Raw genomic sequence first — 14,042 nt, 5'->3', positions numbered from 1 at the left:
GGACTAGGTGGGTCCAGGGAGTGATCAGTGCTTCATTTGAGGAGGGAGAGGTACCACCCACTCTGAACTTCCTTAGAACCTCCTTAGAACCTCCCTCTACCTGGAAGTGTTAAGCAACCATTAAAAAGGTAAAGGACCCCTGACAGTTAAGTCCAGTTGTGGACGACTCTGGGGTTGCGGCGCTCATCTCGCTTTACTGGCTGAGGGAGCCAGCGTTTGTCTGCAGACAGTTTTTCTGGGTCATGTGGCCAGCATGACTATGCCGCTTCTGGAAAAACCAGAGCAGTGCATGGAAATGCTGTTTACCTTCCTGCTGGGGCGGTACTTGTTTACAAATATCACTTTCTGGGACAAGGGTACTTGAGAGGGTGGTGTTGGTCCAGCTTCAGGCATGCTTTGAGGAGACTGAATATCTGGATCCATTTCTGCCTTACTCTGAAACTGCCTCAGTTGCCCTGTTTGGTGATATTGTTGATGGATTGGCTCAAAAAAGTGAGACTTGAGCACACTGTACTTCAATAGTTTTGCTCATATATTCAGGGGCATTTCCACAAAGTAACTATGGGAAGCTACTGTTTGACACTGTGGGAGCTTTCCTGCGATATCTTGCAGGGTTCTTGCAGATGGATGACACCCATCACTATTTGTCTCTCCCATCTGAGTCAGGAGAGGTGGCTGAGGTGCTATACTGGTGTTTGGAGGTATTGGTGGGTTGGATGTGGACCAAGAAATAGAAACTATCCTGAAAAGACAGAGATGTTATGTGTTCCAAGTTCTCAAGTCAAGGACATGGGAAGATGGCTTCCTCTGGACAGGGTTGCACTTCCGTGGAAGGAGCAGGTTTGTAGCTTGGGTGTACTGCTGGATTCAGCATTATCACTTGAGGCTCAGATGGCCTCAGTGACTAGGAATGCTTACTTCCAGCTGTGGCTGGTTTGCCAACTACAGCCCCTTCTAGACAGCGATGACTTAACCACTGTACTCCATGCTCTGGTAACTTCCAGATTGGATTATTCCAATATGCCCTTAAAGACAACTCAGAAACTTCATCTGGTTCACAATGCTCCAGCCAGATTACTGGCTGGGGTTCCCTGTTCTAACACAGCTGCATTGGCTGCAGGTTTGTTTCTAGGCCTAGTTCAATGGGCTCACACTAGTGTTTGAAATACTAATTGACTTAGGCACCAAATGACCCCCTCCTTCCCTACAGACTCACTCCGGGCGTAAAATCAGCAGAATACCTGGTAGTTTGTCTTGGTAGTTCTACTGCCCTCAGAAGTTTGGGGTGGTGGTTGTATCCCTGCAGAGGGCATCACCTCTGGCAACCCCTAAGTTGTGGAATTTCACGTTTCAGGAAATGTGAAAGAGGCACCTCTTTGCTATGGCTTGAGAAGTATGTTTTCAGGATGCACACTAATCCTGTGCTTGTAGTTTGTTTTAACTGTTTTTAATACTGATTTTTAAAATTGTTGTCACCCACCCTGGGCCCTGCTAGTGAAGGGCAAGTAATAAATGTGGTTGTGATACTAGTAATAATAATATGTCTGCATCTCAGAGGGTAGCTTACTAGGGAATGGCTGCCCATGACTGCAGGTGACAGATGACTGATAACTATTTTATATGTTACAGTAGCTTAATGTGTTCCATCTCATTTGTACAATCAAGGAAGAGTTCTCAAGTTGTTTTTAAAAAGCAAAAAACTATTGTTGGATTTCCCCCACTCCCTGCTGCCCCCTACAGTAATTTAAGACATTTGCTTGATGCGCGCACAAATTATACATGAATTAATGTTTTCAACTGATTGTTTAGAAATGCTGAGTTATTTGTAGAAGCCAGGTGTAGGCTGCTCCCATCTTCTCTGAAAAGGAAATTGAAATAAAATCTATTATTGGAACAATGAAATTATTTAAAGCAGTATAGTTTGACCAAATGTTTTTAAAGGTTTATATTTTCATGGAGTCAGCGCCACCTGGTGAGAATTCATCAGCACCGAGTTAACAAGGGTAGCCAATTAAAAATGGCAAAAGGGAGCATTACCTGCACATAGGAGGCTACCTTAGATACGGTCAGACCGTTGGTCAGTCTAGCTCAGTAGTGACTGCACTATCTGGCAGTGGCTCAGGAGTTCCTCTCAGCCCTGCCTAGAGATGCTGGGGATTGAGTCAGGGGCCAGTAGCATCCAAAGCATGTGTGCTGCTGTTGAGTCACACAGCCCTTTCCCAAAGAACAGTAAATGCCAATGAGAAGGGTTGCAGCCTAACCTCTACCCTGACTAGTTTGCCATGCACATGAAATGTTTTTGTTTGGAGGGCTGTTCAGTCTTGTGAACTGCCTGCTTGAAGTGGTAGAGCACAGACACAGATTCCCAGGTTGCTAAGAATTAGGCCTACATTGCTGTGTGGCTCCTGTATTCGCACACACTTTTAAAAAAACCTGTAGGTTTCAGTGACAACCATTAATTTATGATATTAATATACCACCTGTCTGACTGGGTTGCCCTAGCCACTCTGGGCGACATCCAACAAATTAAAACATCACAGTAAAACATAAAACATTAAAAACTTCCCTATACAGGGCTGCCTTCAGATGTCTTCTAGAAGTTGTATAGTTGTTTATTTATTTGACATCTGATGGGAGGGCGTTCCACAGGGCGGGTGCCACTGCTGAGAAGGCCCTCTGCCTGGTTCCCCGTAACCTTACTTCTCACAGGGAGGGAAACATCAGAAGGCCCCCAGAGCTGGTCCTGTGTCCAATGGAGGTGGAAATGTTCCTTCAGGTATACAGGGCTAAAGGTGTTCAGGGCTTTAAAGGTCAGCACCAACGTTTTCATTTTGTTCCAGTGGTCCAAACCGTGGACATTACATCACCATTGTGAAGAGTCACGGTTTTTGGTTGCTGTTTGACGATGATATTGTAGAGGTAGGTCTACATATTATGCCAACTTCTCACACCCTGGTGATAACTCTCACGGTGTCTTGGATGTAAGTCATTGTCACGACACATTATTTAGGCGTTTAACCTTGACTGGTGAAAAGTGAGCTGCTTTTACCAGTCCCGTAAACACTTTTGGTGGTTGGTTATTTTGCTGTTGTTTTCTCATTCTTTGCCACTGATGGTCACAGAAGAATAAGGGTTCAAAGGGGGGGGAGAGTCTTAAGAGATCTGCCACCAGGTGCTTTTGCATAGCAACAAGTGCAGAAATCCTGGATGGGCTTCATAAGTAAGCAAAGAGCAGGATGGGGAAGGGAAGGAGAAGGGAGGCAAAAATTAATAAAGTTCCATCTTGAAGGTTGGGGTTCAGTGCAGGTCCTGGAACAACTGAAGTCAACTGATACAGGTGCCCTGACTTGAAGGTGGTTGATATTGAAAAGTGATTAAATTATTACAGACTCTGTTGGTTGCCTTGTTAAAGGCAACAGCATAATTTCAAATGTCTCCTCTAACCATGGTGTGCAAACCCACTTCAAAGCATGTGTTCATTCTTTCATTTACAAAGGAATTGTGACTTGCATTTAAAATGGTTTACATAGATGCACAGGTAGTGCAAAATCCCAGTTAAATATCCAGAATAAAAGAGGATGATCACCCTGGAGTGGGGGAAAGGGAGGGACTGTTTCGTTCCTGTCCAGTTCCAGATTTGCCAACCAGAGTACCCATGTTACATCTGCACTGGACAAAATTTACTGTCCACTGCCTAGATCAGCGGTTCTCAACCTGTGGGTCCCCAGATGTTGTTGTACTACAACTCCCATCATCCCTGACCACTAGTCATGCTGGCTAGGAATGATGAGAGTTGTAGTCCAACAACATCTGGGGACCCACAGGTTGAGAAACACTGGTCTAGATCATGTTTTCTCTTCCCTGTTTGATTGGAGCAACATCTGTTGACGTCTAGACATAGCAGTCAATGGGTCAGAGTGCTGTCACTATTCACTGCTTTCCACCGGAGAGACAAAGGAGGCCATTTAGAAAAGACACTCTGAGTCAACACCGAACTTGTACTTCTAAGTTTCAAGGCTATGAAGATGTAACTTTTCCAAAAATACAGTATTGATCCTGCAGTATTCTTGATATTAGGGCAAGGAACATAAGGGTGTTGGTTGCCATGAGACTGATGTGTTTTCACTTCCAGAAGCCAATAGTTTCGGCAGCAGCGTCAAAGTGTTTATCAGATTGTGAAAAATAGCTGCGGAAACGGGAAGAAGTTGTTTTCATACCCTGGCTATTTTTTCTTAAGAACTGTTGTTGAAAGGACTGGCAATGAAAATTGGAACCCATTTCCTTTTCAGTTCTTAGTCTGAAAGATTTTTTCATGTGTGGAGAAAGTTCTGTTTGTTTAAAGGAAAAGATATTGCAACCAAGCTGTTGTTAATTAAGTGGCTTATTGTTGGGTGGGGAGGGGAGCCGTCCGCAATTTAGCCACTGGTCAGGGTTATGGGACCCTCAGGTTTCCCCTATCAGTTCTTCATTTTTATTACAGAATTAGTAATCAGCTGGTTGGTTGATGGGTTGTGGAAAGGCCTCTGCTCCCAGGGACCACAGTGTATTCCAGATCTGATGCCTATAAACCCATAGAGACAGAGCTTAGCCTCCTTTCTTTTCTCTTATATGGGTCTGTCTCCATATCGTTCGAGGACCACATCTTCCATGTTCCTTATCAAGCCATAAGTACAGTGTGTACCCTTCCTTTTGCTGTGGCACCTGCCTACCCATCTTGGGTTCCCCATTGACATTTGTGGCATGGGTTGCTGCCAATCTGGTCCCCTGGGGCTAGGTTGGTTTCTGAGGTTTCCACTGGGGTGAGTCATCAGATCACTCTGGAGGACAGCTGTTCTTGCTCCTTTTTCTTTTAGAAATGGAATTCCGTGTCTCCAGGTATTCTTTGTCAGTGTTATAGTTTCTGTTAGGGTGTCATTGGCAAGCCTTGGTGCTCTAGGGTCACCATCTGGATCCTGCTCCACATTGAAAGTGGCAAATGCCTGGATGGGATGGAAGAATCCTCCCACCACTGCCTGTCTGAGTCCTCAGAATCCCAGTTTCTTTCCCCAGATTTATGTGTCACCAAATCAGTAACTGCAGCTGCTGTTTTATTGATGGCTACATATCCATCCGGGATCTGAGTTGGTCTCTGCTGGATTGCATTGAAATAGCTTGTATCCAGCTCCCCCAGTACTACTATAGCTGGGCTCCTGAACCACTTTTCATAGGAATCCTTATCTTGGTATCAAACAGGTAGGGGTGCAATGGATCTCTTGAACCATTAGCCTCTGCTAGTGCATTTAAAGTCCCAGCAGACCTACCATGACTTTTCCACAGCCTCACTGCCCATGTGAGCCAGAAGACTGTTCATTCTCTCAGTGGCTCTATTTCCCTGGTTAGGGCCTGGATCTGAGTAGCTGTCATTGGTTTAATTCGAGTAATGACTTCTTGTTGCTGTATTATGAGCCCTGTGTTGGCTCATCTTTTCCCAGCTGCCTTTTCTGTTTTTCTTTGTGATGTTCTGTGAGTGCTCTCAATTTTTATTTAATCATCTTCTCCCTTTTTCTCCCTAGTAACTTGCCTCCCAGCACCTGCTAGTATCTCCTGACGTGACTTGTCTGATTCCTCCTGAATTTGTTGGATGGCTTATATCATATCCTCTGCTACCCAGTTGATTCTGTTAAATCAGACATTGGTATCAGTTGCCTGCCTTCCACCATTACTCAGGACATTGAGAGCCTGGTTGTGCCTTCTGCTGTTTTTGTCCAGTCTTTGACTTGTTTTTGCTTTGGCTCAACAGGAGGTTGGCAAGGACCTGAATCACAGGTCTGCTCCTGTGGTGTAGTCATTGCAAGTCCCAAATGCCCATATCCCTTTTCACCTTCATATACAAACATTTCAAAGAATCATAGAAGTGTCACCTAGTACAACCCCTGCAATGCAGGAATCACAGCTACAGTATCCCTAGCAGAATGGCCATCCAACATTTGTTTAAAAACCTCCATGGAAGGAGAACCCACCACCTTCCGAGGGAGTCTGTTCAACTGAACAGCTCTTAATGTTAGAAAGTTCTTCATAAGGTTTAGTCAGAATCTCATTCCGTGTTAATTTTAATCTATTGGTTTGGGTCCTACCCTCTGGAGCAGCAGAAAACCAGCTCATTCCATCTTCCACATTACAACCCTTCAGATATTTGAAGACTGCTATCATACCCTCTCTCAATCTCCTCTCCTGCCGGCTAAACATACGCAACTCCCTCAACCGTTCCTCATAAGGCTTGATTTCCAGACCTTTTGTTATCTTGGTTGCCTCCTCTGCACACCTTCCAGCTTGTCAATATCCTCCTTAAACTGTGATGCCCAGAACTGGTTGGTGAGATCCGACTATGCCTTCGGGTCCTAATATGTCTAATAAAGAATAGTGTTGGCTATGAGAAACAGTGCTCCCAAGTTTATTTAAAACATCTTTTAAGAATATAAAACCTCAATATTGGTGGTACTTATTAATACAACATAGATTTGGACAGAAATGGAAACCCCAGTTTGGCAGCCATGGGGCTTGATGAAAAGATGGGGCCACCATCACATCCATAGGTCTGCCTCTTGTGCTAGGGCAGAAGGCAGGGAACGGGGCAGGCAGACAAAATGCTGTGAACCTGAAGCTGGCACGGTTTTTTAGTCCCAGATGAGTCTCGATTGTATCATGTGCTGCTCTGGGTCCTGTGCATCCCAGGCTAACTCAGGCCCTTCACACACCTTGTTTCTGGGGTTTCCAGCCATCCATTTGCCCAATCCAGCCCACCCCCACCCCAGTGCAAAAAAAGGGGGGGGGGCAAAGATTGTATCCATCAAACCCAAAATCTACTTTTGCACTGTAGATCAATACTAACAGTTTTCTTTATATTTTTGGGTTTTTGCCAATAATTGCCAGTTTCTGAAGAACTGTGCTAGCTATGATAAATTAAATGTCTGCTTATTTTTTACCTATACATCCAAATGTTACCTTCCATTACCGTATGGGCCTTATCAATGAAATGGATTTAGCACTGGTGATAAATCCTCCTGTGGCGAAGTCTCCTCCTCCAGACTCCCCTCTTCTACCGCCACAGGCAGCTGTCTCACTGGTTCCACAGAACCACACAAATCACTGGCCCGCCCCTTAGATTATCCTTCCCACCTGCCTCCTCTGCCCACACATGCCCACACTCCTCGGGCTCCTGCCCATCGCTGACATGGAGAATCTAAAGGAATGCATTTCCTTTAACCTTTTCAAATACTTTTAAATTAAATTGTAATAACAAGCAGGCAGGTTACAGGAAAAAACATGTGAAAGTAAAATCAGTTTTTTGTTTGTTTTTTAAAAAAGAAAAGATAAGCTGTCACAATGCCAGTAAGTAACTACAGGGTAGAATTAATGCAATTTACTGTTGATAATAGACCATCTTAAGAGGGAAAGGATGCCTGGTCTCTAATTACAAAGAGTTCCATAGCCTAAAGCAAAATACAGTGGTACCTTGGGTTACATACGCTTCAGGTTACAGACTCCGCTAACCCAGAAATAGTACCTCAGGTTAAGAACTTTGCTTCAGGATGAGAACAGAAATCGTGCGGCGGCAGCAGGAGGCCCCATTAGCTAAAGTGGTACCTCAGGTTAAGAACAGTTTCAGGTTAAGAACAGACCTCCGGAACGAATTAAGTTCTTAACCCGAGGTACCACTGTAGCTTTTCTAAGATGATTTTCTAAGTTTCTGTAGAAATTGAAAGCTGTTATATTTTGAAATGAGCCCCCTTTTTAATTAAAGTCCTGCTTGATTAATCAGTGGTACCTTTTTAGGCTAGGAAATATTTGTTTTTGAACAATTTTTGTCCTTCTGTAGTATACTTAGAGGTAATGTGTGGCTAATAATCCAAATTAAATAGCTGGTTGCATAATCCCAGTAAATTTTCCAAGTCTTTTAATTCTGATGCAGTCTCTCTGTGACCACCACCACCACCTCCCAGAAATATTTTGCTGAATTTAAAGGGGGGGGGGAAGGAGACACTAAGTGAGATTCAGCAGGTAGTGATGTTATTTCCCCCTCCTTAATCTTCTTGTTGTCTTAAATTGCAGAAAATTGATGCTAAAGCAGTTGAAGAATTCTATGGATTAACATCGGACGGTTCCAAAAACTCAGAATCTGCATATATCCTCTTCTATGAATCAAGGCACTAAGACAGTGCACCCTGAAGCATCTTGCATGTTTTCAGAAAAGGAATCAAGCCACTGCTCAGATAGGACATTGTAGTGATAGTAAAATCAATACCTCATCATTGCCATAGGACCACAGGACGTCACCAGGACATAAACTGGGACATTTTCTCAAGGACGACAACTGCCATTAGCAAGAAGGCATCTTGCTTTGGATTTCTTTCTGGGCTATTTTATACTTGTTATCTTCCCAAATCTGTGTTACCTCTACTTGAAATATGCCTGCTTGAACATTCAAGAACCAAGGAAATATTTTCTTGTTTTTCAGTAGTATTATGCAGTTAGTTCATCATTCAGGGTTGATGGCCTGAGACTGTCCCTTGGTTTCTATTTCTCCTGTTTTTTTCTGTATTCTAGCAGAATGATTTCAGTCTTCAGTGTCAGCTCAAGACCTGTTTTAGGGTGTGAGTTGCAGAAAGTTGCTGGCTGCTGTTGGTGGCCCAAAACAGGATTGCTGCCAGATTAAATTGTATTGGAAATATCATGCCTTTAATTCTGTGTGTGGCAAGAGAAAAAGAAAAAGTTATCCCTATAGTGTTGTGAATTTCCTTAAAGGGTAGCATTTTGATTTCAGACAACACTATTATTCTTCTTCATTTATCCCCACTTTGTCCCCCCCCCCCAAATCTTATTGAAATGTTATTTTTATGTGCTTTATAATGTATTCTCTACTCAAAGCCGCAATATTGCAGAATCTAAGGGAGCAAAAAGTAGATGAAAATCTTTGAGGACCTGTAAGATGAATTGATTGTATTTCTTGGAGCTCTTATATAAGCCAAAAGTGCCCTCTACTGAAAATAGATATATTTGTTGTTTGTTTCACTGTATAACAAACTCTACAGACACAAACAAAAAGGCAGTTTTTGGAATGAATCTACATTCTATAAATACCTATTAAGAGGCAACACTAATTCTGAGAATTAATGAACAAATCATCCTTGTTTTGCAAACAGCGGGAGTTTAAGAAGAAATAACTGAGGTCAACATGTACCGATGCCTTGAGAAGTATCCAATTTAAGCTGTGGACCATGTATAATTGCCCAGTTGTCGATTGGCTGCTGCTTCAACAGAAAAACAAGGCTGTCTCATGAAGACTGAATTTCACTTAGTGTCTGTTTACCAGATCTGCTGCCCCTGTTTATCCTGCCACCTGAATTGGTCACCACTGTGCCTCCTGGGTGGGGTGGTCCAGGATCCAGTGACCAGTTTTGGCTATGGGGAGTCTTTGTTGTGCCTAAATTGACATTCCCACCTGAAATGGCTTCCCAGCATGTTCAAGTGGAGGGGAGACACTTTGAGCAGTCCTCTAAAAACATCAGGATTGCCTCCATTGTAGCAATGGGAAACATGCGCAGCAGCTCCTTGTAAGCGTTAGAGCACATGGAACTCTGTACTGGGACACATGAGTGGAAGTGGAGATTCAGCCTTCCATTTGGTTGTAACATTAAAGCCGCCTCTGCTTGTCCCAAAGCAGCCCTCCGTATCATGCTCACTGTCGAGGAGGAGATCTACTTAATTACAATTCCATAACTTGTGCTCTGGTTCTCCCCCCCCCCCAAAAAACCCACAACCATTATGTGCAAACATCACGTCACATTCTCTTAATGTCTTCTTACGCAATTGTCTCCCCGGCAGAATTCTGCTAGCAACAAATTCTGCAATTAAAAACGGACAAACTGTCAGGTTTCAGCATTCACACTTCAACCACTTCAGGGAGAAAACTGATGTTGCCTAATATATTAATGCCAAAATATGCAAAAGTAATCTTTTCTTCAGAGGTTGTCATCACTAATAAAATAAGTCTTTGACAACTGGCTCTTGATAATGCACTACAAGTGAATGTTCTCTTGGCTAGAAATCCACCCATAAAGACCCAAAATGAAGCCGTTAAGCAAAGCCTGTCATCTTGTAGGTCTTCAGAGGAAGGTCACAGGTGTGAAGGCACGCACTAAGCAGCAAATGGCAGAGTAATGTAGGAGAACATAAGGCAGAACATAGGACCACCCACTTCTATTTTGTATAATTGGTGATAATCCTTTTACAAATAAAATGCCTTGTAAGAAATAGAAAATATTAAGAGATATATATACTATAGATTAAAAGGGCACTTTTGCTACAGTTTCTATTGTGAAGAGAGTGGTTTGATGCTGCTTCTGTATAATTAAATGACTGCCGAAATGTTTCCAATAAAAGATTGAGTATGGTGAAATGCATCAAATGTATGTGCGTTGTTGCTGTTTTTATATTGAATTTAAATGCTAGATTAGGGGATATGTTTATTCCATTTCTATCCTCTGAAAGGTGGTATGTGTGGTCTCCCTACCCCTGTTATACCTTTACAACAAGAACCCCGTGCTGAGAGAAAGTGACTCATGCCAGTTATATATTTTTATTTATTTATTTAGCACAATGTGTGTATTGCTTACCTGGAAATAAAACTTGTAAGTGGTTGACAAAATGGCAAAACAAAAGTATAGATTAAAATTAGCAAAGGTGAAAGCCGTTTTTTAAAATTAGAAATTAAAGCTCATGGCAGCTTTTATGTGTCTGGGTAGGTTTGCCCAGAGATTTTAGTATGTGCCAAAACAGATATAACAAAGGTGCCTGACTGATGCCAGTACAAGATACATTTTATAGTTCAGAATATCTGGAGTGTGCCATGCTGATTACCCTTGTTTGTTATATGGTATGTTGGTAATATAGCCATATTGCATATGAGAGAGCTAGAAGTAAGATTTGAAATGGAAGCTTCCTGGTTCACAGCTCAGCCTCTTAGAAGGCATGTTCAGGCCTGGCATTAGCACATAATACATCAGTAGGCAGGTGTAAGGGCAACTTGTAGTGCCCACTGCACTGATGCCTGGATTTGGTTTCTCCCCTTGGGGAGGTCTAGCCTGAAATGGCTCTCCCCACCTTTGAAAGCCACCATGGGTTGTCAAACAAAGAACTTTACATTGACCATTTTTTTTCTCCAAAACTTCATGCTGAATGCTGAATAGCCTTGGTGAGCAACTGTCCTTGTGACAACAGTCTCATCTCTGTGTGTCTGTAATAAGAGTTTTATGTTCAACCCGTTTCTTTGCACATAATTTCTATTAAGAGCACGGGTTTTGGTTAAATTAATGATTTCCGCACTTTTTTTCTAGAATAGAAAGCAGGACTTCACCCACATGTTTGGAAGCTAATGCTTCTCCGGGGAGAAAGCAACTTTTTGAACACAAATTACACTATCCATTAAAAACCCACATTTGGTGGTGGTTTTCTACAAATTTTTGGGCAGTGTCGGGCAGTTCCCACTAGTTGTAAATGTATTGTACTCTGGTTTCTTGGGATTGCCAAGTGTTTAAACAGAATGTAGAATTTTTCATCCCTTTTAAACAGACTGGGTGAAGTACAGTGTAGGGAGGTCCTGGACTTAGTACCCTCTACTGCTGTAAGACATGCTATTAAGGTAAAACATGTCAAATCACATGGTAGGTTCATACAGGGTAGGTGGGACCATGCACAAACCGAGTGGCAAATACGTGCAGATATGAGACTGCCTCAAATCAGGACAAATATGTACTGCCTAGCATTTCACTCTTAAGAGGCAATTTCTTAAGAGGCAGAGAGCTGGGCCTGGATAGCATGGTTGAATTTTTTTTTTTTGTCTATGTGTCTCGTATCTCCTGGGATTGTGAGTTAAGAGGTTGCAGCAGCCAATGCCAGAAGAATCATTTCTGCCAGTTCTGGTGGCATGCTGGCTGGGGGTAGTGATTAAACTCCTTAGAGCTGAAGCACAACAAACAGAAATTTGAGGTTTCTGTGTATTGCTGTTTGTTCTGATTCAGCTTTAAAGAGCAGGTTTTCACAGGGAAAGCTCCAGAGCAAAAGTGTGGGTGGGGGGCATTTGAACACAGAGCTTTAAATTGCTTGAAAAGCACAGAGGAGAGGTAAGTGTGGATAAGCTCTTAGTCTTGCCTGTGTAGCAAATGCTAGCTGCTCTGCTGCGTTGATGATCCATGGTTCACAAATAAATACAGCTTTTAAAGTTTTCCTGGTTCCAGCTGCTTACTGGTAGTGGTGCAGACCCATTGCAAGGTCTCTTCACATAGTGAGTACCTTTCCCAAATCCATGAGGTACTTCATTCAGCACATAAACTATGGACCGCACTTGCACAGGAGGCAGTGTTGGCCATCAAGTTGGTTGTCTTTAAAAGAGGCCTGGCCAGATTCATGGAGGAGAGGGCTATTGAAGGCTACTAGCCATGATGGCTATATCCCACCTCCACAATCAGAAGCATATAACCAAGACATTTGCCTGTATGGTATTGTTACATACTCCTTTGGAAAAAGCTGTTCAGACAGCTCAGCCTGTCAGCCCTTTCCTTGCATTCCATCCCATCAACAGTTTGCATATATAGGGGGGTGCAGGGAAGGACACTGGTGTAGAATAGAATGTCCCTATTTTCATCTGAGGAAAGTTGGAGGGTATGACATGATGCAAACATTTTTCTGTGCCTTTTCCCTTCCCCTTCAAAAAATCTAGTTCTGACCACTTGCCACGGACTCCAGTAATTCCAAAGGATAGGTTGCACTTTTGTCAAGCTCTGGGACAAGTTCAGTTTTGGTCTTGCTAAACTAGCTGCTGTGATGGGCTTTGTCTTCCTAAGACAACAAGGAAACTATAGCAGAGCACTTCCCCTTCTCGAATATCACAGTGCAAGTCTCCAGCAGGTTGCTGTTCAAAACTGGCCTTTGGAATTGAATAACCAGTAGTGTGTTGAGTTTGTTCCTTCCTGCTTTTACTGTTGCAGATTAGTTGTCATGCCTAATGATTTTAAAGGTTGCAATGAGCCACCTGGAGGGTGAGTTGCCTCTTACAGGATTGCTTTTGTGGTGAGATTATCAAGGTATTCTAGAAGAGTTATCTGTGTTCAGATTAATGTGTAGAGTACCTACTCAGAATGATAAAATCATTTCAAACAACTAGTGGTGTGCAAGTCTTAGCAGATGTAAGAAATAATTGGAAATCACCTATAACTTCTGCCCTCTAGATGTTACTGAAATCCCATCAGCCCCAGCCAGTATGGCAATGGGTTGGGAATGATGGGAGCTGGAGTTGAACAACAGCTGGAAGACCACAAGCTCCCCATCTCTGAGCCAGGGAAACATTATTGTATGTACATCATCCAGCAGAAAAGAAACTCAAGCACATAATTAAATCATACAAAACAAAAGAAAGAACAGCAAACCAGCTAAGTGTTCTGCTTTGGATTGAATATCTCCAGGCAACCACCATTAGGACTTCTTATGACCTTACTACTGTTTCATTACCTTATGCACAATAATATCCAGCCCTGCAAATCTCTCACTTTATCTACCTATCATATTTGATAGAATTTTCTGTCCAGGGGCACATACCGTATTTCAGAAGCAGGGATCTTGCATAAATCCAATGACCATTTGGGTTTGGTATCTCAAATAAGCAAGGAGATGGTGCAGTATTTGACAAAATGCCTCTTTGAAGGAAGACAGTCAAATTAACCAGCAGCATAACAGAGACATCTAAAAGAGCCAATGCAGCGATGGAGCTCAGTTTGAAAAATAAAACCTCCATTAAGGGAATGAAACCTTCACAAATCGGCCTATTACTGCAGTTGGAGAACATTCAAGATCAGGACTGCCACCTAAATATTAGGGCTACGGGTACCTAAAGAAAATTGGGGAGTATAGCCTGCAAGTTGCTTCTATTGCCTGGATAAATCGGTTATTCCTTGAGATAAACCTCCAGCCTGAAGAAATAGAATGGCTACAGAGAGATCTTTGTCTTAAAC

The 14,042-nt window shown here is 42.7% G+C and overlaps 1 protein-coding gene across 2 annotated transcripts in view; it reads left to right on the top strand.

Moving 5' to 3' along the window:
• Positions 1 to 9,780, top strand: part of LOC308468021 (ubiquitin carboxyl-terminal hydrolase 12-like) — a 51,695-nt gene extending 41,915 nt beyond the window's left edge. Inside the window, exons 8-9 of one of the 2 annotated variants that reach the window (XM_080989933.1) lie at positions 2,841 to 2,919; positions 8,089 to 9,780. In XM_080989933.1, the coding sequence (XP_080846059.1) occupies positions 2,841 to 2,919; positions 8,089 to 8,190 (181 nt within the window). In that variant the 3' untranslated portion in view covers positions 8,191 to 9,780. The remainder of the gene's footprint in view (positions 1 to 2,840; positions 2,920 to 8,088) is intronic. The other variant, XM_080989934.1, reaches the window with a different exon arrangement.
• Positions 9,781 to 14,042: the final 4,262 nt, after the last annotated feature.

Source organism: Podarcis pityusensis (assembly GCF_964106645.2).
Source record: "Podarcis pityusensis genome assembly, chromosome: Z".
NCBI classification, from domain to species: domain Eukaryota; kingdom Metazoa; phylum Chordata; class Lepidosauria; order Squamata; family Lacertidae; genus Podarcis; species Podarcis pityusensis.
This window is presented reverse-complemented; position numbering and strand designations above follow the sequence as displayed.